Source organism: Mauremys reevesii, linkage group 1 (assembly GCF_016161935.1).
Source record: "Mauremys reevesii isolate NIE-2019 linkage group 1, ASM1616193v1, whole genome shotgun sequence".
NCBI classification, from domain to species: Eukaryota; Metazoa; Chordata; order Testudines; family Geoemydidae; genus Mauremys; species Mauremys reevesii.
This window is the reverse complement of record NC_052623.1, coordinates 146,248,701-146,276,294: the sequence shown is the minus strand read 5'-3', so window position 1 is coordinate 146,276,294 and position 27,594 is coordinate 146,248,701. Positions and strand designations below refer to the sequence as shown.

Sequence of the window (27,594 nt, the reverse complement as noted above, 5' to 3'; positions counted from 1 at the left end):
TCATGGTGTCAGCTCACTTTAATTTCCATTTTCCTTTATTAAGCTTGAATTGGAGCAACAAAATCTTCAAATTATGTTTTAAATAAAAGTTAAATGTAGCCACCATGGCTAAGTGCTACTGAAAGCCACATCTTTCAGACTATTACATTTCAAGCCAACCAATGTATTCTCTTCATTACAAAAGCACCAAGTCAAAGTTATCCTGACATTACTGCTGTGTACAACAAGTCTGAGAAAATCTGGTATATCAGTAGTGAAAACCCATAACCTATGTGTCATAAAATGGCCGTACAGGACGACTAAAGAACAAGTCAATTCTTAAGAAGACACTGTCCAGATTCCTACCCTAATCACATGGGGTTAGGGGTTTAATTTGTATTTTGCTGTGGTAAAAATACTTGGTTATATTTTGGACTGAGGGCACATTTTGGATCAAAGGTCTAATCCCTAAAACTGTGCCACTTTCTGTGTATCTATAACACAAATACTTTTTGTAGAATACTAAATAAATTTCCTTTATATCAAAATAGCAATTTTAGTTTTATTACTGAAAACTACAAGCACATATAATGATTAGACTTTTCCACATAAAGTGAAAAAAGCACATACATACATCAAAGCAGGAAAGAAATCTACAACTATGGATGTAGGGGCTTGGAACGGTTCCTCTCTGTCTGCATCAGAGGGAGGCCACTATGCCTCACTATGCCACTTAACAGCTGAGGGCCAATCAACAGGGGATTAGCACTGTAAATCAATAAGGAGTCTATAGCCAGCTCTCTGATTGGGCCAGGCAGCAAACACAGCCAGACTCAAGCCCTCTGGGCAGAGCCAAGCAATATTAAGTAGTCAGGCTCAAGCCCTCTGGCTGGAGCAGAGCAAAAGTAGTCTTTGGCAGACAGTAAACAGTTAGGCTCAAGCCCCCTGGGTAGGACAGAGAAGAAGCAATCTATGGCCGAGCTCCCTGGCTGGGGTAGACAGCAAACGAATACAGGCCATGTGGCCTAAGGTGGAAGGCTGCCATCTGAGGGGTTGGTTTGGCAGCTGGGGGTAGGGAGACCTGGGCCCACACTACTCTACCGGCTCTCAGCCCAGGGCCCTAACAGTGGCGGGATTCCCTGCCACTGGGTTAGTGGGGATCCTGCCAAAACATGCTGACTGTAGTTTCAGCAAACAACTGGACTAATGTCTGGTTCCCCTAGGCTACTTCCTACCCCTACCTACTCATAGGGCTTCATTCCTCATGGGCACTCGGGCTCCTGGGGACTCGGCAACTGGCAGTTCCAGCAGCTCCTTGGGGTATTCACCAGGTAGCAGCACCTCCTCGTATTCCTGCAGAGGCAGGGTTGATACAGTTCAGTCCCTGGTTCAGGGGCCAGCAGCAAGGAAGCAGTGTCTGACTCCGTAACTGGCTCTTCCTCAACTGAGTGGGAGGCCTGGCCTCTTATACTTCCTGTTCCACCCTCTGCTTCCAGCACAAGGGGCAGGCCCAGCATGGCTCCACCCACTAGGGGGCAGGAAGTGGTTCCTCAGTGTCTGTGTCAGAGGAAGGCCAATTCACCTTTCTACAATGGATAATAAATGCCAATATCACATATTCAATACATCCTTATAAATGGTCTAAGTACAAGTGTCAGGAACTACAAGAAAATATATTCAGTTAGTGGGAGAAGTAAACAAACATATTAATCAAAGATTCTACTACAGGCTCCATTACTAGCTCAATGAAGGACAAGCCACTCAACTGTTTATCAGATTTCTCATTCTCTCTCTCTACTAAGTGCACCTGGTGGTCTGAATTGTAACAATTAGAATTTGTATTCTGAGTCATTTGACTTTGGAGAGGTACCATAGCCTGAAATCATGTAAAAGATATAAGTTGACTGTTTTTCCTCTAAAATGTCAAAAAGAGAGTGGCAGTAGATTTTTGCTTTCAAGCTACCTTCAAAGTCCAACTCTCAAATCCCTTTAGTAAAACATAGCTTTGCAGATTTTAGTGGTGTGCTAGGGAGCAAGTTTCAAACATTTACGACTGTGTGCAGTGCTTACTACCATGAGTGGCTGTGGCTAGATGAGCAGGTCTAGATAACATGGTGTTAAAAATATTAGTAGTCAGTCTTTGTTTGCGCTTCCACAAAGAATAGCAAAAAGCGAGCTCTATCAGTAATTAATCACCAGTGGACAAAGCCACTGAAGACACTGGAAATACAGTAGTAAGAACTATGCAATATGATAAGTGTTAGCATGAACAGGACCGGATAACCAGTCCCTCTCTATATCTATTTTTCACTAATTGATTCCGCATGTAAAGTTTCCACTCGGAGGAGCTGTCCTTTCAGCACCAAAGAACCACAAAGACATAAGTCAAGAAAGAACAGCAAAGCCACATAAGACTGGGTGAATTAAGACTCTCTCTATATAAACAGCATTACTAAGTCAGTAGTACACATCCTCGGCAACAGAATGCTGTATAGGTCACTGATCTTTAGTTAACAGGTATATCAAGCTGTTAATTGCCTTGTGATTTCAATTTAGAAAACCAATACTTTGTATTTTTATAGTGCAATAAAGAAAAAGATCTCAGAGTAAAGTATTATTAGCCCACTTTATTGTGAAAATTGAAGCAGATATAGGTTAGGTGACTTGCCCCTGTCACATGGGAGGCTAATGGCAGAGTTAGGACAGTTGTCTGACTCCCAGTCTTACACCCTGTGCATGGACAAGCTTCAAGCATGGGCAAGCTTCAATGCAAGCTTCACCACATTACCTTACCATTGTGTCTCAGCCAGGACTTTAAGGAATCACCTGGACTCTAGAATGAGCTTTTACATGCATATCTGGTATCTGTATGTAACAATTTGTAATTGTGCCCGCTGCAAGTATGGGTTTTGTATGTGCAATAAATGCACAGATTTTTGCACATGCATCTTAGTCCCCATATATAAAAATGTGGTCCTCAGTTTTTTGTCTATAAATCTCCATCCAACAGAGTGCAATACTAATTAAAGCTTGGTTACATGCACAAAAATGAGTACATTTCTCCATTAATCATGTCAAATGGGGGTATAATTTGGGAGAATTTTAATATGTATCTTGGGAAGGGGAGTTGTCTGATATGTAGAGTGCAACTGTGTTTGTTCACATTAACAAAAGTCCTAAAGTGCTAAATAAACCCTCCTTCCAAAAGTTCTGGTGCTGTGTGTATCAATCGCTTCTCGGCCTTCTGGCTGGGAAAGCATTATCTAAATTGTATCTATTGTCAATACAGCACATACATCAGATGGAGTGGTACTATGGTGACAGTAACCAACCAGAAGACATCATGCAAATGAGAATACTGTATCCCACACCAGCTGCTCTGTTGCTGACTGGTTGTTATAGTGATAAACTAAGGCCTTGCCTCTTCGCTTCTCCTTGAAAGAAAAACCTTTAATTCCTCAAGGGAATGGAGAGAGAAGAAAGGTGAGGTGGGGGAGGGAATTACATGACAAAGAAAAACATTATCTGGCTGCAAAGAGAACAGCAGAGAGGGCATCGCGGAGAAAAACAAACATTCACTGGCCATGCCAGTGCTCACCACCGATGCTGAGTCAGAAACAGGTATCCCAAAATCCCTTTCTAATGAGCTTCTTTCAGAAACCATGGAGGAGATAGAACACACATGCCCTCAGCCTCGGTTGGTAAGTAAAGCCAAAGATGCATGTATTTGTCACCGAAGAGCTCTTTGCCTTATTAGAATGTAAAGGAATCAATTGTTCAAAGATTTAACATGTAAATATGAATTCAACTGCAGCCTAACCTATCTCAGCTGATTATGCTTAGGGTCTGCACTGGGAGAACTTGGATTTCAAAAAACTATTGTGCCAGCTGTGGAAAAAATACAGACTATTTAGGATGATTGTGTTTTTGTCTGTGAGGAAGAGGTTAATATTCTGTTATGGCAGGTCTCTTTCTATAACAATGTCGGAAAATGTAAAAATGGCATTTTTCCTTAGCCTTTCTTAGGTTCGGATTTACAGCAAGGCTGTTCATTGTATCCTCGCCTGTTCTTTGTCTTTGTGCTGACTTTGGGAAATAAAATGACAGATAAGCAGAATTGCCACATCCCTGAATAAAAGACAGTGAATTAAGGATGCATGTGGGGGAAAAAATGATATGGCAAGATCACTCACATTTCTAAAAGGTTCTAATGAGATTTCCAGTGTACACTTCCATGATTTCACTTCAGGTATAGAAAGCATGTGACTCAGGAAAGCTGCATTAAAAGAAGAGCTGCAGATCTTAAATAATTAGTGTATGACAACAGTGCATTCAGAGAAGCTGGCTGCACAAACGGTAGAGAATTCCTTTATCGCTGTACGTCTGATGTATTGCATTAAAAACCCTCTTCCACCATCAGTGTTCAGTTTCACTCCCAGGGTTCTGCAGGTTCATTCTGCATCAGGCAGGATTCAGCTCTTTAACAAATAAGACAAGATAATGAGGTGTTACTGGCTGCTTTTCTAAAGTCATAAAGAACTTTGGAGGGCAGGCTTCTAATGAGATTTAGGGCTCTAAATTATAGTAAATGCCACCAATCCTTTGTATCTGAGAGGGGAGCTTGCCAATTGATTACAAGAGGCTGTTTGAAGGGGCAGTGTGGAGAAATGGGACTGAGGGGGGGTGGGGTGGGGAAGGTGTGTGATAATAAAACAAGTTGTTAGTCTTTGACTGAAGGTGACAAAAGGCTCATCCAGGCAACCCAGGCCACTTCACAGTCAAACAAGCACAGGCTCCATTCAGGGTGCTGCAGCCTAAGTGTAAACATCCTAGAGCTGTGTATTTTCATGTGCTAATCTTTCTTACATTTGGAATGTTTTTATTGTTGTTCTGCATTTAAGATTGTCTGGTTTATTATTCTAGACAAGGGTAATAGTTAACCTTTCCCTATATGTGTTACCACAAGGCATGGATAATGATGATACATATGAAAGAAGCCTGAGAAATGGATATCAATAAGGTGTGACACTATGACTTATGCAATAGTTTGGCACTGGAAATGAGATCATTTGCCACCAAAATTAAATCACAACCTTAACTAAAACAATTTAAAAAAAATCCAACTTCAATAATTACATTTAACATCATATTTCAAATATTATACTGTTCTGACAAATAGCAACAGTTGCTGGAGTTGGCCTAAATTAACATTTTCCACTGCTCTTCTTATAATTAACTAACAACTTTTTTAAAAAAACTGTTAATTTATAACTGGAAAGGCTTTGGGTGGGCTTTTGTTAATGTTTGTACTGCACTGTGTTTACTAATGCTGTTTGTTAAGGTTTTTCTTCCACATAATACAACACTTTTGAATACATTATATCCCTTCTATCCTGCCACATAAAAAGAATTTAAAGGAAGAAATGTCAGTGTGAAGCAGGTATTTACAGTATCAGTCATTCCAGCAGAATTCCTATGGAAATGAAGGTGGCAACCAAAATACATGAATAAAACAGGAACTCATAATGATCTGTTTTAGAGCTTCATGAATATTAATAAATCAGTAATGACAATAGAGACACTTGGAATAAAGATTTATAGAAAACTCATAGTTCCAAGATGAGATTGTGGGACTAAATATCTGCCTTACCTCCATACTTGCTGAAAGAAATGTGCCAGGGTTGAAATAGAGGAGAAGTCAGAATATTTAAGAATACAATATACTCCACCTAATAGTGAATGGTCCTGAATATTTAAGAATACAGTCCACTATCCCCATGATAGTGAATGGTCCTGACTTCTGCTTAATCAGAACTCTTTTGGCAAAAGTGTGTCTTAAAGTGGAAACATTGATAGCCAATGGCCAGAAGGGTTAAATGGAACTTAACAGAGTAATAAAAGGCTTGAATTTCTAAGCTTTGTTCTTTATGTACAAAAATGATAAAGATTAAAAGAACTAATAAAGATAAACTAAAGATGGAAAGTAGTGTATATGTGACCAGATCCTTATCTGGTGTAAGTCACCATAGATCCATTGAAAACTATGGAACTATGCCACTATATCAACTGAGGATTTAGTCCATTATTCTTATTCAGCACAGTACTTGATTTCATTTTAAGTCTTTTCAGATTTTTTAAATAGCCTCTTTTCTTAGTTGCTGAACCAACTCCTTTGAGGTCAATGGGAGTTGGGTTGGATCATTAATTGGGACAGCAACTTAACTGGGATACAAGGCTCTCTACTGGGAAGTCCTAATTAAAAGAACTTTACTATAATTCTATTACACTGTATTTTAATTTGTTACCAGGCGATTATGTAATACTGGTGAGCTGAGTTTGTGTTATTTACAAATGATTTTTTTTTCATGCAGCTGGGTGGTCATTATGTTGGTCTGAGAGTAATGAATAGTCAGCGTGCCCTGAACTTTTTGTATAGGCTGTTTAAAAAACAAACAATTTTTAAAATCTAAATATACATATTCAAAATTAGATCAAATAACATGAAATGCTTGAAGAAAGTGTCCATTAATTAATAATGAAACTTTGCATAGGTCAATACATATTTTCACAGAAGCAATAGGAGTTAGTAGGACTTCATAAATGGATATTTTGTATAGTAGATATCTACTGTTATTGGCTTTTAATTACAAAAAGAATTGCTTATTTGGTTCCCCAAAACAGCAAATATTTTAATTAATATCTGTCACAATGTAAATATTTCTTTTTCAGTCAGTCAATCCCTCTGACTTTATGTCATGGAGGCTGCCATCTTGGCACGGAGTGTCACAGTAGGATTAAAGGAAACTTCTGTGTCCTTCAGTGAATGAGGAAAGCAGGAGACACTGAAGTAAGTTTTCAGGTAAGTTTCAATGTGTATTGAAATATGAGTTTTTCCTATATATAGCACTGTTTTTATTTAAATTGCTATGACTTTCTTTTTTCTCCAGGCACTGTCTGGGATTTTTGAACTAAAAAAAGCCAGTCAGAGGCTCCACTAAGAATTCATATTGAAGTAGATACTCCTTGTTCCATCCTTCCCTCTAACTTTGCCTACTCTGTGTTCCCTATTTTCATGCATCTGCCTGCCAATTAATAGCTCCGTTCTTCACACCCCTTCAGTGACCTTTGCCTCAGACACTGAAACAATCTATTACATTGTAGTCTTGTCTACAATGTGGGTTTTAGCCACTGGTGCAGCTATCCAAGTGTTGCTATTCCAGTATACACCTATACTGTAGACATGGTCTGGTTATGGAAGCACCAACTGTTTGAAAATGGGATAATTTGCACCAGTGCAAATTGTATTTTTTAAACTGGTGCACCATGTCTACACTAGGGGTTTGCGCCAATGCAGCTACCTAGGTGGCTAAAAACCCACAGCATAGGCAAGCCCTTAGTTTAGCTGGGAAGCAGAGGCACGTAGAATAGAGAAGACTGGAGGGGAGGGAGAATTAATTTGGAAGATGCAGCTGTCTGAATCTATTTATTAGTTTGTTTATGATGATGCAGTCTTTGGGCTTGATTCTGCAATTAATTCCCTGTGGATAGCTCCTGGCTCCTTGCAGGATCAAGGCCTTTGTCTTCGTCCAGGTTGGGAAAGCATCTATTTCCCAGTGGGAATTACCAAAACCTAAATATTAAATAAATAATAACAACAATTCACATCCTCAGGTGGGGTTAGAGACAATCCCAGACAGTGTCTACAACAAAAAGAAGCAATGGCAATTTATAATTACAGTGCTGCAGTTGAAAACAATACACATAGAAACTTACCTGAAAACAAACTTGAAGGACTACCACTTGGTTTGACCTTTCACTTAAGTGCAGTGGGAGTTTTCTTTACTCATACTGTATGTCTCTTCCTTCCAAAATAAGTCTCTACAGTAAAATTTTCAAAAGCACCTATAGGACTTGGGAGCCTAAGTCCCATTAACTTTCAATGAGGCAGGTTCCTAAATGCCTTCAGTTCCTTTAGAAAAGAGGACTTAGGCTCTCAAGTCACTTAGAAACTTTTAAAATTTTTATTTTAGGGGCTTTAATCATTTTTACAGTACTTTTTAAAAATATGCTAGTTGTGTTGGTGAAATCATTCAGGAGCTTTGAAAAATGCTAACATTTCAGTTAAGAGTAGATGAGAAAGATTACTATATATTAGTCTCACTTGGTGGAGCTATAATAATGGTTTAAACTAGAGCTATAACGGCTCTATTCCCCACTGATGCGACTAAGTATGAAATTTGAAGAAGCTATTTCTAAAAATTGTATTGGCCTTGACTTTCAATATTTTGATCGCTGACTTTTTTTCCTTTTTATTTGATCTGATATTTAAACAATGACTCAGGATGATTCATACATAACTGCTCTAGAAATATTTCAGATATTCTTACCAGTTCACACAAGTAAACTTCTCAACAAATGCATATGATTTTAACTTTTATAGTTAGTAACATAGATATAAAGGGCTTTATTATAGTTACAAAACCAGCCATGCTTTTGTTTTTCCACAATGTGGTGTGATTTAGGGAGCCTGACCTCGGCTCTTCTTCAATTTGGATCTATGCTGGGGTACAGATGTCATGGGAAAAGGAGCATTAGAGCAGATGACTGTGTAATAAAGCTGTGTCTGAACAGCTTAAAAGAGGCATGGCTTGACTAAATGTAGGTGATCTTAGCCCTGCACAAGTTGTGTACTGTATTTGGACCCGAAACTAGTATTCATGATTTCTGGCTGTTTTGGACCAAAAATTTAAAAATGGTATCAAATCTGGCCTCTGTTTGTATGCACATAACTTTCTTTGGCACACTTTTAAAATATTTTTTCTTTGCCTGCAGCATGTCACCACCAAGAATTAGATTGTGATTTGCCTTTCACTTCACTGAGAGTCACACCATTGCTACATATCTAAATATGCTGTACCCCTGGCAACAAGATGTTGCATTATTTATTGGTCAGATATATAGAACTACGGAGATGTCTTTGCTAGAGTCACACATAAGATAGGAGAATTGGTGCAAATATTATATACTATAGAATGTATTGTATTTCTTGCTCACATGTATGTGTGGTATGCTATTTGGAATTTGATGTTTCAGTTGAACATTGTCTAGTTCTCAAACAGTGCTTTTTTCAGTTATTGTGAATGTCTATATCACAGCCTAGGAAGATGAGTAAAAAGGCTAGTGTAACTAGACAGCAAAAGCAAGGAATTTACTTCATAAAAAATACTAAAGCAGAAAAAACCCATAGGAAGGAGCTAAGAACTATTCACATTTGTCAGAAATACATATACAGAAACCACTGACACAGTCAGCTCTATATACAAAGATAGGCCGAAACTAAGGGTTGGTCTACACTATAAAGTTAGGTCAGCTTAATTACATTGATCAAGGCCATGAAAAACTTCATGCCCCGTGCGATGTAATTAAGCTGACCTAAGACCAGAGGTAGATGCTGCACGGTTGACGGAAGTATTAAATAATGGCTTGCCCTCCGATTGTTCTTTTGTGGTTCTGTGTTGGTGGCTAACCTCCCATGAAATGCTTGTCTGTACTGAGGCAGTGCTGAATTACAGAACCGTGTCTTTTTCCATCTTGTGTATTTGATGTTTGGTACATATTTAGTTCTTTCACTTGTGCTTTGTTTGAGTTTGGGACCCAACATACCTCTAAAATATGTCATACTTTCTAAACAATCATTTCTGGTTGAGCTAGAGCCTATGGGCTTGATGCAGAAACCACTTTTTGAAATGCAGGTTAGACTAGATCATAATAGTCTCTTTTGGCCATACAAAGCTATGAATCTATACATATCACCACACGCTTTTGTAAAATGATGGGAAGAATTTTCTGCATTGTTCCTTTCTTTCTGAAACTTATACTTGCATCTTATGATTATTAGTCAGTCAATAATTATTATACAAAGATTAGTAATGCATAACATGACTTTATGGAGGATGAAGCCCAGACAGTACTTGAAAAAAGGCAGTCTGGATTGTTTGCAAATTGGATGAATTTTTTAAAAATATTATTAAAAATATAAATAGAGTATTCTGAATGACTCTATTCATATTAGCTCTGCAGAGCCGACAGAAATCTGGGAGAATGAGCTGGATTCTCTTCTGGTTCATGCATCATCAACAGAACTTTTAACTAAATTCCACTTGCAGAATCTTTACCTGGAGGTACACAGAGATAAGGGGCAGTTAAGTTGTAATTGCAGTGTAATACACCTCAGCTGGGTCATGGTTACTGGTAATATAGTTTTAATTTATAATTGTGAGGTAATATCATGAAACAATAGATACAAAAAAGATAATCTTAAATCAGACACCTATCCCCAGGAGTAAAAATTCACTCCCTGAACACCTGGTCCTTCAAGAAGCATTCCTTGAGTACCCAGAGGCAGACCTAGATCGTCCTTAAGGCAGCATTTCTCAAACGGGAGTCCACGGGCCCCACTGATCAACTCTTCCCCCTCCCTCCCAGTGCCTCCTGCACGCCGCTGAGCAGGAGGAGGAGCGGGGACGGGGCACTCTTGGGGCAGAAAGAGGCGGGGAAGAGGAGGGGCAAGGGTGGAATGGGAAGAGGAGGAGCGGGAGTGGGACCTTGGGGGAAGGGATGGGGTAGGGGTGGGACCTGGGGGTCCGAGAAAAATTTTAAATCAAAGTGGGGGGTCCTTGGGTTGCTAAAGTTTGAGAATCGCTGCCTTAAGAGAGTCTTCATTTGCAAGGAATGCTCATGTTTTAGCAGACCCAGCATGTGTATATTTCTCGTTCTTCAGTTACTTATAAGATTTTTGGTAGTATTTTATTCTTAACGAATGTGTTGAATGTGCTTTAAATTTTCCCCTCAGATTTTCACGTTTCCTGATTTGTAGTCATTGTTTGCAAACTATGGGTCCAGTGCTACAAGTCCTTACATGAGTAGTCCTTATGCATGTGATTAGTTCCACTGAAATCAGTTTACTATTTTGGAACTGGTCCAAAGTCTCTCTCTGCTTTTAAGAGACTGTCAACTTGAAATCTAGGGAGTTAAAAAATGAGATAAAAGTAGTGTAAAGTATTGTCCCTGAATCCTTCTGCTAATTCTGTGGTTTTACAACAACATTTTCCTATTTTCAAAAAAAAAATTCTCTCCCTTGTTGCTGTGTGAAAGACCCACACAAACTAAACTAACCCATCCCTATTCTAAGGGATATAATGAAACAGACTGTACACTAAATGCTGTCAAACATATCAAATAAACCAACTGAAAAACTGCAAGATGATGGTGGTAGCAAAAAGGGCTGAGTTCAAGATCTACAGTTCCTCTTAACATTTTTATAAATGTTCCTCTTAACAATATAAAACAGAACCACCTTGAATCCCCACCCGGAAAACGGGGAAACTAAACACCACCCTTACAGCCATCCAGGGGAATGTCTACACTGCATTTTAAAATCCACAGGAATGGGTCTCAGAGGCCAGAACTACAGACTCAGGGCTTGCAGAGCTCACACTATGGCACTAAAAACAGCATTGTAGACATTGCAGCTGGTGCTGGAGCTCTAAAATCTATCCACTTCTCTGGGCCTCAGAGGCCAAGCCCGAATGCCTATACAGCTTTTTTAGTGCCGTAGGTCAAACTCAAATTTGTAGACCTAGAGCCTGAGACTCACGGCTGTGGGTTTTGAAACACTGTGTAGACATTCACTAAGAGGCAAGACATCCCCTCTCACAAGCGCGGAGTGTTTGCACAACAAAAGAAAACTTTTATTACGAGAGAGGGAACACAGTATTCCTGTGTGAAAACACCACAGTGACTCAAAAGCATGCAAACTATAAGTAAGCACCTGCCCCCATGGTATCTTGGGCAGTCCTTTGCCTCAGTTTCCCACCTTGCTGTGTGAAAGTCCAATGGACAAATGGCCATTGACATACCACTCCCCTTTCCGTCCACTGAACCCACTCACGGTTTGTTGTGTGAGGTCAGCAAAGTCCCAGAATCCAGCAGAGCGTTAACACAGCTTCACCTCCCACTCCTGAAGGGGGGAAATGGTTGAGTGATGCCGCCGCTGCCAAAGGTGACCCCTGCCGCAGTCATCCCTGCCACTCCTCACCACTGCGTCTGCTTGCCACTCACACTGCTCACTGCCTCTAGCCGCAATGCTAGAATGCAAACCACCACGTAGCCCACTTTTTAAGCGATTTCGCTGGGTAGCGGGGAACCTTACTGTTGCTGCATCCACTGTGCTGCCTTTAACCATGACACTGTCCACAAACCAGGTCTAATGTTCAGGACTCTAGACCTGCTCAGTGATTTCAGCAGCAGTGATTAGGGAGCAGAAATAAGGACCCTCGATCGAGTCTGTTTTTAAACACTGGAGAGGCAGGGTAAAATGATATCTAGGACTCCTTAAACAGAGGTCACGCCTCTAGGTAGAAACCCCTGTCTCCACCTCCTCTGACTTTCACTTGGAGTTGGCATCCCTACTCCCTGCTTAGCAAATGAGGTAAGCTTAGGGTAACCCCCCTGAATTAGGGCAGGCTAAGGACAATTCTGCTGCCCTTTCGTTATACAATAAAGATCAACATTTCATTACCCCTGCACCCAAGATTAAAGTACATTTTAACCCAAAGCAGCCAAAATTGATCATTTTGCAAAGTAGGTCTCTCCGCTGATGACCTACACAAAGTAGGTGCGTCTGTGCAAATACAATCTGCTCCTCAGGTCTTTTGTTTCAGTTTTACAATAGATGGAAGGGGAGAGAGCTCCTTACACAGGATGACCAGATAGCAAATATGAACAATCATAACGGGGGTGGGGGGTAATAGAACCCCATATAAAAAAAACACCAAATATTGGGACTGTCCCTATAAAATCGGGACATCTGGTCACCCTAACCTTACATCAGTTACCACCCCATTCTCACAAAGTTATAGAAATTGTAGGGGTTACAAGTAACAGCACCTTGTAAAATATATTTAGACAGTGTGCCTTTAATCATTGTTGTACAGCTATCTGATTTAGAATCCAGGAGCCAAATTCTTCCTTGTATAGCTCTGCCAGTTCTACTGTGTTGAATGAATTTATTCAGAGTAATTGGAGAAATCTCAGCAAACTCGTCATAATCTGAGATAAACTCTGCTAGAAAGTTTCCCTGGCAAGAGGAGGAAAGCGGGGCCTATAGGTCTATTCTTACTAGCTTAAGGAAGTGATCTGGACTGGGGGCTTCTCCTGGCAAGAGTTCTGATGCTTTTTCCTCCCCTTTGGAGACATTTGAATTCCTTGCTAGCACACAGAGTCAGAGGAAGGGAACTCAAACCCTTTATAAAAACTATTCTCTTTGAGGGGAAAAAATGAGGAAGTCAGTTCCAAAATTTTCTATAAATTATTGCCTCTGTTCACCTGTGTCCTTTTCAACAGCAAATCAGCTAGGGTTCAACAATCAGAGCGTAAAACACGAAGAAAAATAAGGAGCCAGGCTATATTCTGCAAACCTCCCCCCCCCCCCCCGACACATACCCCTACCCACCTCCCACTGCAAATGTCTGGCATCGGAACTGCACCAGAAACGGACAGCAGATCCTGAATAACTATATCCAGGTAGATGCCACCATGGCAGAATTAACCACACTGTTCATTAGTACTCTTCTTTTTTAACTAAATTATTATTTGTTTACATTTTCTCTGGCTCAGTGTTTTTCTGCAGTCACTGGCAGAGGGGGATAAATGGGGAGAAAACAGTTACCTTCAGTGTCCTGGTTGGTAATCTATTTGAAATATAATATGCTGGCAAATGGATGGAGAGAGATATTTCCTTGGTGGGGACATAGCAAGCAAGCAAGCCCTGTTATTGCAACATTCTTTGTGCACTCAAATAAAAAGAAACTAAATAATCTGATCTGTGTTTGTCAGCCACAGCTAGGGATATTGAGCCAAGAATACATGGGTACCTTAGAGATTACTCATGTGAATGGACAGAAACCAGGTGCAGAGATAATGTGGATCTCAAACCACTCCTAGTGCCAGATCCTCCACACCTAAACTTGATTGGCAGGGAGACATGCAAAATTAGATCCACTGCTCAGCTGGTGCACAGGGATCTTCAGGTAAAGGGAGATGGCTTGTCTACACCAGGGAGATTTCCCCACAAATTCTAACCATTTTAAAAACTAATTGGAGCCATAGGGTTGGGTGGCCTGAACCATTTATACCAGGGGTGGCCAACCTGTGGCTCTGGATTCAGATGCGGCTCTTCAGAAGTTAATATGCGACTCCTTGTATAGGAACCGACTCCGGGGCTGGAGCTACAGGCGCCAACTTTCCAGTGTGCTGGGGGGTGCTCACTGCTCAACCCTTGGCTCTGCCACAGGCCCTGCCCCCACTTCACCCCTTCCCTCCCCATCCCCTGAGCCTGCCGTGTCCTCTCTCCTCCCCCACCCCCTCCCTCCCGAGCCTCCTGCACACCATGAAACAGCTGATCAGGAGGTGCGGGGAGGGAGGGGAGGCGCTGATCAGTGGGGCTGCTGGTGGGCGGGAGGTGCTGGAAGGGGGGAGCTCATGGGGGGCTGCTGACATGTTACTGTGACTCTTTGGCAATGTACATTGGTAAATTCTGGCTCCTTCTCAGGCTCAGGTTGGTCACCTGTGATTTATACTCACGTGATTTCAAAACCACTGATTTTGCTGAATTGGTTTAAGGTGATTTTGAAACTGATTCAATAAAAACAGTTTGGGCCACCCAAGCCTGGTCTATACTATGACTCCAGTTTAGCTGAAACAGTTTTCAAGCTGGTTAGAAGTGGGAGGGGGAATTTCAGTGTTGTCAGGATGATTTCACATTGTCTTTACAATTACTATAGCCCAGGGCTAAATTTGACACTTATGCCCAGATTTTTAAAGGCATTTAGGCATTGCAATTTACTCCCCTCAGCGTTCAAGGGCTAAGTAACTTGGATGGCCAGTTCCATTTCCAAAAGTGACGAGGTTCAGCTACAATTTTTCCTCATCTAGATTCAATGATACAGCCTCAGGTACCAATTGAAAGTGTCCTTTGTGTTTTGTTTGATCTATAAGCACATTATTTGTATGCATTTCTGAATGTGTGTTCCTCCTTGACATATTCCTGATTTTAGTCACTTGTCCCTAATTACTGTGCATTTTAATGTCTGAAGGTCGAGAAGTCACATGGTAAGAAAAGAATGGGCAAAACCTTTTCCAACAAGACCCAGGCTAGTGGGAAGCTAAAACAGGATGTGCTTGGCTTTAGTTGGGGCCAAGAGAAAAAGCTGCTCAGTATTGCAATGAAATGGATATGGGTAAAAGGTTTACTCTGTTTGACTAGCAAAAAAATAAAAATAAAAAAAATCTCTTGCTGCAAACCAGACCTATTTTCTTCAAATAATCTCCCAGGAAACAGCCTGTACCTAGCTAGGATGTGATTACCAGTTGCAGGCCTCAGACCATAGCCATTATTGTTTTAACATTCCTGCCTTCCTCTTTATCCCAGCATGAAGCACCCTGTGTGGGATGTTGTGTAACTTGACATTGCTTAGAGATAAAAAGGCAGTTTAGCACTCAACAATCACGGAGACAGAAGCAAAAAGACAGTGATTAGAAAATAAAGAAACGAGTGTGCACTGTGCTATGTGGGCAGCTAGTTGAGCAGGATTCCCTTCCACAGAACCCAAACAGAAAGTTTGATTTTCCCATATTTTATTTTTAATTTTGTCAGTGCATGGCAGATGCATTTAACATGATGAAGGCATCAGTGAAAGTAGGGCAGTTTCACTGCAATACAGGAGATTTTTTTAATCTGTAGGAGTGATGAGAGTTTTATAAAAGCAATATTGGTGGTGAATCCCAACCAAGATAGGCTACAAACAAATCCTAGAGCTCACCTTTATGTAACAGTGGAAGCCACCCTCTCAGGTCAAGAAACAAAGGGTCCCATTGCAAGTGCCTCTTAAGTTTGGAGATTTGTCATAAAAAAAAATATTTACAAGAATGGCCTAAATTAAGAGCAACGCTAGTAACCAATGTGAACCCATATCAGCCATTCCAAGAAAAGAAAAGAGGTACGTGGGAAATTTTTGCTAAAAGGAGATACGGTGGTCTGGCATTGCTGAAAAATGCCCACTAAATGACATAGCAGTCTTCTAAGTATTGAAAAATGTAACTAAAGGGCAAGAAATATTTTATTATGGCCAATAATGAGTGCTCAGATAACAGATATGACAACTGGGTGTGCTCCATGCAGTCTCTTCCAAAGAGCAAAACAACAAGACAGATGATGTAAGGTCATGAAATCCCAAAGACTAATAGGGGATGTATTTGCTTTTGATAAAGGAGAAAACCTTTTTATTGTTAATTGATTACTACTTTCAACTAATGGATTTCAAACTAACAAGCAAATGGTATTTCCCCCCTTAATAAATCACAAGGTGCAAGGCATCTAATACCCAAGGTTATAATTGCTGATAACTTCCTGACAAAACATTCAAACTCTCGTTGCATCAGGAAGTTCCTATCTGTAAAATGGGGATATACCACCTGATTTCTCCCACCCTTTGTCTTTCTTGTACCTTTCAAGTATAAACTCTTCAGGCACTGTCTCTTAGTATATGTATATATAGCCCCATCTAATAAAATGGGGCTCAGACCTCAGTTAGGGTGTCTAAGTATTACTGCAATACAAAAAAATAATAATAATGAAAGGAATTCCAGATAAGTCAGTCAGACTTAGTCCAGCCCTGACTTTGTATGCCCTTTATCAATAATAAAATGAAGTATCAAGGACGCTTGCTTCATGAAAAATTCAACAGAGGTAGTTTATATCTAATTTTTGTCAGTGGGTGGAGTTTGTGCCCAATCCACTCAAAAGCTAGTGAGGAGATGGTCAGTTAGTGTCTTCCAAAATCCTAGTATCTAATCAGTTTCAGTTACTTCTAATATAACTGAACATTTTACCTCCTGGACACTGATCCAAGTGCAACTATCCCATGCTCACATAATAAATGCAAAAAGTGGATGTTTTATCTGAAAACTGCAGGAAAGACACTAAGGAAAATGGAACCCTACTCATCCTGATTGAGTCCTCCAGTAGACAAGTTACTGTGCCAGCTGATTGTTTTGGATTTCCTCAGTAGACAAGACATAGCCCAGGGAAAGAGAAAGCTCATACAATCAACAGTCCAAAAACTAAGCTTCTTACACACTGGGCTGGTAACCCGAGAGACCTGAATTCAATGTGTGGATAGATTGTTTATTTTCCTGAACCACTTCCAAAACATTAGAGCTTCTTGACTAAGACCAAGGTTTAGTTTTAGAAACACCATAGTCTCCTCAGTACTTAATTGACACTTTTTGTATAAATTCAGTGAGCTCATGAGTGATTTCAAAAAGGAAACAAGCTATCATTATGCACAGTTAGGACTCGCTGACATACAATGAAATGATTCAGGTTTGTCTTCCTGTTCGAAGAATGAACTAGATATTTGCTCATGTAATTTTTGTTTTGTTTTTTTCTGTCACTACCCCTCCATTGCCTTCCAGACTCTGATTGCACCTGCTCCATTTGCAGATGAAATAAGCTGTCAGTGCCAAGCCCCACATGAGAAACTAACCATCACTCAGGCCCGCTTGGGAACACCAGGTGAGTCTTGATTAATTGGACGTCTTTGCTGACAGCAGCATTAACAGCACTAAGAGCAGCTTCCACAGACACAGCCTTTCAGTTGTGAATGTATTTCACTATTACAAAAGCACTCTTCAGTTGAGAGGAGGAGCAGCATATGTTACCTGACCGGGGCTCAGGGAGGTGTAACAAAAGGATATTTGTGTTTTCTTAGAGATACAGACCACCCACGTTAATGTAGTTGTTAAATGTACAGTTTAATTTTTGAACAATTATAAAAATGCTGGGCAGTGAGATTTGGACATAAGAGGTAACTCAGCAAATCTCAACACACAGATTATTTGCATACTGAAATCATATGGGATACTGGCTAAAATGAGTGTTTTCCTCACATTTTGAAACACACTTCATGGCCTCTGCATCACAGCTGTGATATATCTCCTCTGACAGCACCACAGCTTATGAGTATATATACACTCTGCCTGAGTACCTATATGGTGTGCTGAGAAACCACTTTTTCCTTTCTGATATTACAATGACAGTCAAGGCCTGCAGTGCAGGCAACAGCAAAGTATCAGGGCCCCCACAATGATAGTGTGATGTTTGGAGCCCATTCTCCAGTTCCAAATGGTGTGGGATCTGAGCTAATTCATGCTGACTGACTAATTACAGCCCTGGAGAATCAGGGAGCCTTTCCCTTTATTGAGACCCTGGGTGGCCACATTACAAATTCCTCCCTCCACCTGTCTAAATGGAAATGTTGATCCACTATTTTTCTAACTCCCTTTGCATAACGCACAGCCAAGTGTTAAACACCTCATCTGTTCCCCTCTAATCTGGTATCATGGCAGAGGAGTTTATGGTAGGTCATACTCTGGATCATGGACCTTTCAGATGGTGGGGAGGATCCCAACTGATGGTTTTACAGGGGGCCCCAAAAAGCTGCCGATTACCCTGCTTTGAGGAAGCATCCCCATCTTCCCAGTGAGTTTTCCAAGAAACATGTTTTTCTCCACATTTCATCTGAGTCATGGGAGATATGGTCATCCTGAGCAGTGACATGTCTTTCTGCTGCATGGCAGCAGCAGCTCTGGAGCTCAGAGCCCCAGTTGTTTCTCTTCCAGTTGTACAGGGACTGCCTAGCTGTAGCCAAGTGGCCAGGCATGCCACTCAGTGAAGCAGGTCCTCTTTAGGCCTGCAGCCCACTGCCAGGGCATGAAGAGTGGGGTGCAGGAAGAGATGGGTAGTAGGGAGCAAACAGTAGGAGGCAATAAGAATGGGAAAGATAGAAAGGTTAATAAGAAAGGAGAAGAGTTTGAGGGAAGAGGAAAGGTGTAGATGCAGGAGGAAACAAACGTGTGTACAGCTGAGGAAGAGAAAAAGTCAGGGAGCAGAGAAAAATGTGAGATGACACAAATGGAGTGAGATAGGAAAAAGGTCTTTTTCCAAGTAATAATTCAGGGACAAGGGAGGATAATAAAGAGGCCAACTTGAGGAGAAGACAGTAAAGAGGATTCTGATGGGATAGGACTCACCACTACAGCGCCCCCTGCTGGATGTTCCAGGGATCAGCTCTGCTAGCCAGGGCTCCCTCTTCTGGTGGCATCCCGCCAGTCACTTCTACTCCTGGGATCCATGTCACTTCCAGGACCAGGGCATTGTCTTTGTGACACAGCCCTCCAGCTGTGCCACATGCTGTACTCCTCGCTTCGGGGGGAATGTCATAGTCCCTTAGTCTAGTCACTTCCTCAGTGGCAAGTGGGGGAAGGGGAGGGACTCATGCCTGCCCACTACTCAGGATCCTGGCCCAGGGACCCTGTAGATGGCTGCTGCTTGCGGCACGCCCTCTTACTCCTCAGTAGATTTCCCTGGGCCACTTCCCCACAGCCACAGCACCCTCTTTACCCTCAGGGCCTTAGCCTGCTGATCCCTGCAGCCCGCAAGCATCTGCCTTTAGCTCCCTGGGTCTCTGCCTGCAGCACTGCTCTGTCCAGGGTGCTTACTGCCTTCAACCTGCAAGGCAGCCAGTCTATCTCCCTCCTCAAGCTCCAGGGAGTAACCAAAGCTGCTCTGCTGCCCTTATATGGGCCAGCCCAGCCCTGATTGGCTGCACCTCGCAACCCCTCTCTGATTTGCCGCCTCCTGTGCAGCTGCCCAAGGGCTCTATTAACCCCTTAGAGCCCAGTGTGGGACAGGTGCCCCATCACAAGGATGTAGAAGAGTAAGTGGAATAAAACATTTTACATTTACCCACTGTAATTCTGCATATCTGAGGAGAAAAAAAAAACCCACAACATTCTTACTAGAGGCCAAAACTGATCAGCTGGATTTACACATGATTCCTGTTAAAGCTGAAAATCATAAGTACATAAAAATGGCATAGTGGGTCAGATCAAAGGTCCATCTAGCCCAGTAGCCTGTCTTCCGACAGTGGCCAATGCCAGGTGCCCCAGAGAGAATGAACAGAACAGGTAATGATCAAGTGATCCATCCCTAGCTTGTGGCAAACAGAGGCTGGGGACACCATCCCTACCCATCCTGGCTAATAGCCATTAATGGACCTATCCTCCATGAACTTATCAAGCTCTTTTTTGAACCCTGTTATAGTCTTGGCCTTCACAACATCCTCTGGCAAGGAGCTCCACAAGTTGACTGTGCGTTGTGTGAAAAAATACTTCCTTTTGCTTGTTTTAAACCTGCTGCCTATTAATTTCATTTGGTGACCCCTAGCTCTTGTGTCATGAGGAGTAAATAACACTCCCTTATTTACTTTCTCCACACTAGTCATGATTGTATAGTCCTCTATCATATCTCCTCCAGTCATCTCTTTTCCAAACTGAAAACTCCCAGTCTTATTAATCGCTTGTCGTATGGAAGTAGGTTCCATACCCCTAATAATTTTTGTTGCCCTTTTCTGAGCCTTTTCCAATTCCAGTCTGCCCACAGTATTCAAGATGTGGGCGTACCATGGATTTATAGAGAGCCAATGTGATATTTTCTGTCTTATCTATCGCTTTCTGAATGATTCCCAAAATTCTGTTTGCTTTTTTGACTGCCACTGCACATTGAGTGGATGTTTTCAGAGAACTATCCACAATGACTCCAAGATCTCTTTCTTGAGTGGTAACAGCTAATTTAGACCCCCTCATGTTATATGTATAGCTGGGATTATGTTTTCCAGTGTGCATTACTTTGCATCTATCAACATTGATTTTCGTCTGCCATTTTGTTGCCCAGTCACCCAGTTTTGTGAGATCCTTTTGTAGCTCTTCGCAGTCGGCCTGGGACTTAACTATCTTGACCTATTTTGTATCATTTGCAAATTTTGCCACCTCACGGTTTATCCCTTTTTCCAGATCATTTATGAATATGTGGAATAGGCCTGATCCCAGTACAGACCCCTGGGGGACACCACTATTTACCGCTATCCACTCTGAAAACTGACCATTTATTCCTACCCTTTGTTTCCTGTCTTTTAGCCAGTCACCAATCCATGAGAGGACGTTCCCTCTTATCCCATGACTGCTTACTTTGCTTAAGAGCCTTTGGTGAGGGACCTTGTCAAAGGTTTTCTGAAAATCTAAGTACACTATATCCACTGGATCCTCCTTGTCCACATGCTTGTTGACCCCCTCAAAGAATTCTAGTAGATTGGTGAGGCATGATTTCCCTTTACAAAAACCATGTTGACTCTTCCCCGACAAATTATGTTCATCTATGCATCTGACAATTTTGTTCTTTACTATAGTTTCAACCAGTTTGCCCGGTACTAAAGTCAGACTTACTGACCTGCAATTACTGTGATCACTTCTGGAGCCCTTTTAAAAAGTTGTCATCACATTAGCTATCCTCCAGTCAAATCATTGTTGTGTTTCTTTCCCCACAGTTGACAGACCAGTTAGAGTGTATGCAGATGGGATATTTGACCTCTTCCACTCCGGCCATGCTAGAGCTCTTATGCAAGCCAAAACTCTCTTCCCAAATAGCTACTTATTAGTAGGAGGTAAGAGCACATCTATTTACTGGATTTTTGCCTCTGTTCTGAAGTAGCAGAGGAGCAGTATTGCCATGTTCTCAGCTGCAGCTGTTTATACACTCTGACTTTGAGCACTACTTCCTGTTTTGATGATATTTTACACCATAAAAAATAGTCCATCTTAAAATTATGTCAAACAAAGTAAGAGTCCAGTCAAACTCTGGCCTCAGCTGAATATGTACAGTTCCCAGCCTCGTTAAACTGTCAACCATCAATCTCCACATAAAATTTGCGCTGCACCAGAGTCTGGTGTCACATATCTCACTGTGTGCATCTTGTTGTCTTATTTCTTGTTGTGGAAATATTTATTTGGAGTTAAGATTTTTTTTAAAGTAATTCACTAAATAGATCTTATAAACAGGGCCGGCTCGAGTCACCAGTATCCCAAGCATGTGCTTGGGGCAGCACTTTTCAAGGGGCGGCATTACGGCCCTTTGGGGTGGCAATTTTCAAGGGCGTCACTCTTTTTTTTCTTTTTTTGTTGCTGCTACTACTGCTTCAGCTTTTTTTTTTTTTTTGCGCTTGGGGCGGCAAAAAACCTGGAGCCAGCCCTGCTTATGAATACGTTGCAAACCAGCAGGCCCAGGAGAGTGTGGTAACCAGAAAGAAGCCCTTGATGGCTGACGGGCATGTACCATAGGTGGACAGGCACAATTAAAAGGAAATACTTCTATTTTACATCTTATTCAACCTCTATTTTACATCTTATTCAAAAGATGACACCTTCAGCAGAAGAGCATCCACTAGCACAGGGGTGGGCAAACTACAGCCTGGGGGCTGCATCCGGCCCTTCAGACATTTTAATCTGGCCCTCGAGCTCCCGCTGGGGAGCAGGATCCAGGGCTTTCCCTGCTCTGGCGCTCCAGCCAGGGAGCGGGGTCCGGGGCTTGCCCCGCTCCATGTGTGCTGTGGCTCCTGGAAAAAGAAGCCTGGAAGCTGTCCCCTCTCTGGCTCCTACACGTAGGGGCAGCCAGGGGGCTCCGCACGCTGCCCCCGCCCCAAGTGCTGCCTCCGTAGCTCCCATAGGAGCCGGAAGGAGGACATGCCGCTGCTTCTGGGAGCTGCTTGAAGTAAGTGCCGCTCGGAGCCTGCACCCCATCCCGCGCCCCAACCCCCTACCCCAGCTCTGATCCCCTCCCACCCTCCAAACCCCAGCCCAGAGCACCCTCCTGCACCCCCAACCCCTCATCTCCAGCCCCACCCAGAGCCCCAGCCAGAGCTGCACCCCCCCACACACACCAACCTCCTGCCCCAGCCTGGAGCCTCCTCCCGCACCCTGAACTCCTTATTTCTGGCCCCACCCCACAGCCCGCACCCCCAGCTGAATCCCTCACCCCTCCCACACCCCAACCCCCAATTTCATGAGCATTCATGGCCCACCATATAATTTCCATACCCAGATGTGGTCCTTGGGTCAAAAAGTTTGTCCACCCCTGCACTAGCACTGGAGTGTTAGATCAGCGCTGATACAGAAGGGAGCGTGTCCAGCTGCTGAGACATCAATAACCCTTCCTGCAGCAGTAATAAGATTTAGCATTTGTATAGTTCTTTACACCTTCAGAATGCTGTATAAACATTAACTAATCCACACAACAGCTCTGGGATATAGGCCTTATTTCCCATCTTATTAAAAACCGGATTAGAATATAACATTTCCTAAATCCACTTCCTATGCAACATTCCTCCAGAGCACACTGCCTCTTACAATCCCACAACTGGGTTTTCATCAGAGATTTCCTCTTTGAATACGGATCAAGCCAAACCTCACATGCTATGAAATCTGCTAAATCCATAGCCCAGGCCACTATGACTGCACTTGTTTGCTCTTAATTTGTGCTGGTTTCAATATAACTGTCCAACAGTGATTTAGAGATGTGTAGGCAAATTTCTGGAACTCTGCAGATCATTTCTCCTATTTAGCATGCACTTCTGGTCTCTGTTCCAAAGACAGAATGAGGCACATCTTTATTTGGTTTGAAAATGGAATGTAACTCAACAAACTTTAAAATAAGGATATTGATCAGAAAGTTCTTACCAGCCAGATGAGCTAATTGTGCAATGTTAACATAGAAATATTTTGTTGGTTGTTCTTATGTCAGTTTGCAGTGATGATCTAACCCACAAGTTCAAAGGCTTCACTGTAATGAATGAAACCGAGCGGTATGAGGCACTCAGACACTGTCGCTACGTAGATGAGGTCATCAGAGATGCTCCATGGACGCTCACACCGGAGTTCCTAGAAAAACATAAGGTACCATTCTTCTCCAAACCCCATCCCTTCCTTCTGTAAATTAACTGCTGGGAATACATAACAAGGATATGAGATTCTATTAGCTGGAATAAATTAAGTAATTCAACTCCTGACAGCTAATTATTACAAATCACCTGTCAGTTCTAAATCAGAAAACTTTCTGTTCTCTGGCTCTTTTTGATGGAAATGGAAGTGGGCACGTATTCTGTTTTTTGGAGACTGACTCAAAGTACCAGCACATCAATAATGCAAACTTAACTCACTGACCTGTGATAACAGGACACTCTTCTCAGATCTCCTGCCTTTTGGAGCTAAGCATATATCAGGGATTTATATCATGAGACTTCCAATGGGTTAGAAAGTGACTAAGGATTAAAAATATCCACAACTTGCCAGGTACTCCCATATTCAGAGGCACCCAGTTGTTATTTCATATAGTTAAAGTCTAATTCCCAAGTCTATAATGTAAGTGAAGTGCATGTTGTCTTCTTGATGCCATGGCAAGTGAGATCCACCAAATAAGTACGAAGAACAGAGTTAGCATTTTTTAGGATTTGGATTAAAGCAATAGGACAAGAGATCGTGGTGACATCCCTCATCTGGATTAATCAAGTGGATAGTGATTAGATAATTTTTGTTATCCTAGCTGTAACAAATAAGAATACTCTTTTGTGTTAATGTTCAGGGGCAGATATAAGGGACTAGTCTAGCAATAAACTACATATGACCATGTCTACACTACAAAATTAAGTCAATCTAATTTACGTCACATACAGTAATTACATTACTTGTGCGTTTCTACACTTTGCTCCTTCTGTCAGCAGCAGTGCTTGAACCAATTGAACTGTCAGTGCGGGGCATTGTGGGACAGCTTCTGAAAGCTAGCAACAGTCACTGTAAGCAACGCAGTGTTTACACTGACACAGCATCAACCTAACTACATCGACACTGACTCTATGCCCCTCGTGGAGGTGGAGCTATTAAGTCGGAATATCGGGCGAGTTACGTGGGGGGAGGGGAGTGAAATTTTAGCGTAGACACTTACAGTGTTGGGTTGATGTAAACTGCCTTGTAGTGACCTAACTCTGTAGGGTAGACCAGGGCTCAGTCTCTCTTTAGGGAAAATCCGGGGCCCAGTTGCTTGGTGTGCTTGGGCGGATTTGCATAGGGGGATCCTCAGGTGGCATAGAGCTGCTGAAGAATCAGTTGCACCAGGGTTATCATTTGCTATAGGGTAAGGGGGGCTACTGCTCTCCTTGACCTTGGTTTGACCTCCTCAAACTTTTCATAGCTCTATGAGCTCCACTTTTGTTTTCCGTCCCCCCAGATTTTGCAGCATATAATACAATCACATATAATCTTCTATACACTGACAGAACTTGTCCCCCCTGCCCCTGAATTTTTCTGAAATGATGTCCCTGAACTGCACTCACAAAATGCAGGTACAGAAAGTGGGAATGGACTTTAACAATCGGGTCCATACATACTGACTAAAGTCCTGCTCCTGCTGCTCCCACCGAATCAAGGGCAAATCTCTCAATGATTTCAGTGAATGCCATCATCAGCCAAAAGTATGTATGTGTGCCAGTGTCCTCTAATGGCTAGAACTTCAGACCTGGTGAAGTGCATGTGAGTTTTTGTGCACCCTACTGACTGCCCTACTGTGTATATAAACCCAAATGCAGCTACAGCTCACTGGAGTTTACTTTAGCTCAAATGAAATAGTTCTTTGTAATGAATCTATGGTTTGCTAGACAGTTTCTAGATAAACAAAACGCAGACACACAAATATGGGAAGCTGGGAAGAGAAACCCTGCTCCTTCAGTTTTAAAAGTCAACTCTCTGCCACTTGAGTTAAAGGAGATCTCCTGTAGGTGACAGTAGCAGCATTAGGTCCCTTATCCTTTGTGCATAGAGGAGGACATCACACACAAAGCAAGGGTATGTTATATCTGTGCTCTTGGAGCCAAAAGTCCTGAGGAGTTCTACCATAATTCCACATGGTGCGCTCTGTTGCAGCCCAGCTCTAGTGCAATGTTTTAAATAGTACCTTTCTGATGAGACTTTCAAAGGGAGGCAGACGCAGTTCAGAAAAGAAACTGTCCTTCCAAAACCAATGCAGATTCCCTGATGGCTGCATCTGATTGTTTCTTCTCTTGTATCTTTTGCAGATTGATTTTGTAGCCCATGACGACATTCCATACTCCTCCGCTGGCTCGGATGACGTGTACAAGCACATAAAGGAAGCAGGTGAGGGCATTTTTCTGTTTTTAACTCTCTCCATTTCAGCCTTTATTTAAAGCCCATCTACATATGTTACCGCCTTGTAATCATACCCTCTGGAGGAAGGAAAACAGAGATAAATGCACATTCCAGTCTGGCCTCTCAACAAGTAAGTGCTGCTGACTTCAGCAGAAAGGTTCGCATCTTGAAACCACTGGTGATGCCATGGGCTGGATAAACAAAAATAGGTTACAACTGTAACCTTCCGGAAGCCATTTGGTTTGCCAGTAAACATTCCTGCTTGGGTTACTGTTTTGATTTGCGGTGGTTCGTAAGCACTACTGAAATGCTGGAAAAGGAGTTTAATTCCCATGTGCCTATAGTACCACGGCCAACATTCAGTCACCTATTTTACCTGGGCTAAGGTGCAGCTCTATTCTGACCCACAAGTGTGACTCCTATTATGGGGAAAGCATACAGTTAGCAATTAAAAATCATTAGGACCAGATGCACATTTACACTAAGGTCCTATTACATGACTCTGGTACTGCACGGGGGCCTTACAGGAGTGTAATGCGGCCTTAGGATAAGTGAGAAAGCAGTTCATTCATGTCTTACTTTGAGTGTGAACCCCTCTTCACATTCCCTCTCCAACCATAGTGTAGCTCAAACATATAAAACAGAAAGGAACCTTAATGTTAAATGAAGCAAATAGAAACTGTTCTTGCCACAGAGAGCAGGCTTGATTCTCCACTGCCTTGCACCATTTACATTTGTAGGTGTAAAAGACATTGCTGGTGTAAATGAGCAGATTAATCTGATCTAGTGACACTTTTCAGCCACTTTGCACGGGCGTAAGGCAGTGAAGAATCAAGCCCTACCTCTTCCTCAATGCCCATGGTAACAATTGAGACCAGCTGAGCATAGCTTTCATTCCTGGGGTGTGAGGATAGGTCTCTAGGTGGTCTCAGTGCAGAGTCCCAGGTGTGGAATTTGCTCCCTTCCTTGGTCCACCAGGGACTCAGTTTGGTGGCCTTAATGGAGTCTGTCAGGGCACGTTGTAACTGATCAGGGTCTGGTAGCTGTCTCCCACTAAATCAGTGCACCCACCAGCTGTCCTGGCCATATCCGGTCCTCGAGCACACTGTTCTCTTTGGGGCTCTGCTGGCCATCTCCAGGGCCACTGGTGGTTGTGCCATGGCAGTCCTCACCCCGCCTAAGGCTGACTTTTCACCACCAGGGCCTTGCAGCCATAGGCATAACCCAATATTGAATCAAGACCACTGCAGAATATAGTATTTTCTAATCTTGTTTTTCTTTTCTTTTTTTCTTGTTAACTGTTTAGTTTATGACAGATAGCTAATGAGTGAGTATGGATTTGTATGTGTATGCTGTTAAAGGTATACAATACATTACACAATGATATTCTAGGCAGAACTGGTAGCACCACCTACTATGAAGATTGCCTGACACTTCCCATTATAAGAC

The 27,594-nt window shown here is 42.2% G+C and overlaps 1 protein-coding gene across 3 annotated transcripts in view; it reads left to right on the top strand.

The window, feature by feature from the left end:
* Positions 1-3,362: 3,362 nt before the first annotated feature.
* The window catches only part of PCYT1B (phosphate cytidylyltransferase 1, choline, beta), a 45,650-nt gene continuing 21,418 nt past the window's right edge, over positions 3,363-27,594 (top strand). Inside the window, exons 1-5 of one of the 3 annotated variants that reach the window (XM_039489820.1) lie at positions 3,363-3,680; positions 17,515-17,614; positions 21,483-21,599; positions 23,732-23,883; positions 26,055-26,133. In XM_039489820.1, coding sequence (XP_039345754.1) covers positions 3,564-3,680; positions 17,515-17,614; positions 21,483-21,599; positions 23,732-23,883; positions 26,055-26,133 — 565 coding nt within the window. In that variant the 5' untranslated portion in view covers positions 3,363-3,563. The remainder of the gene's footprint in view (positions 3,681-17,514; positions 17,615-21,482; positions 21,600-23,731; positions 23,884-26,054; positions 26,134-27,594) is intronic. The other 2 variants (XM_039489835.1, XM_039489828.1) reach the window with 2 other exon arrangements.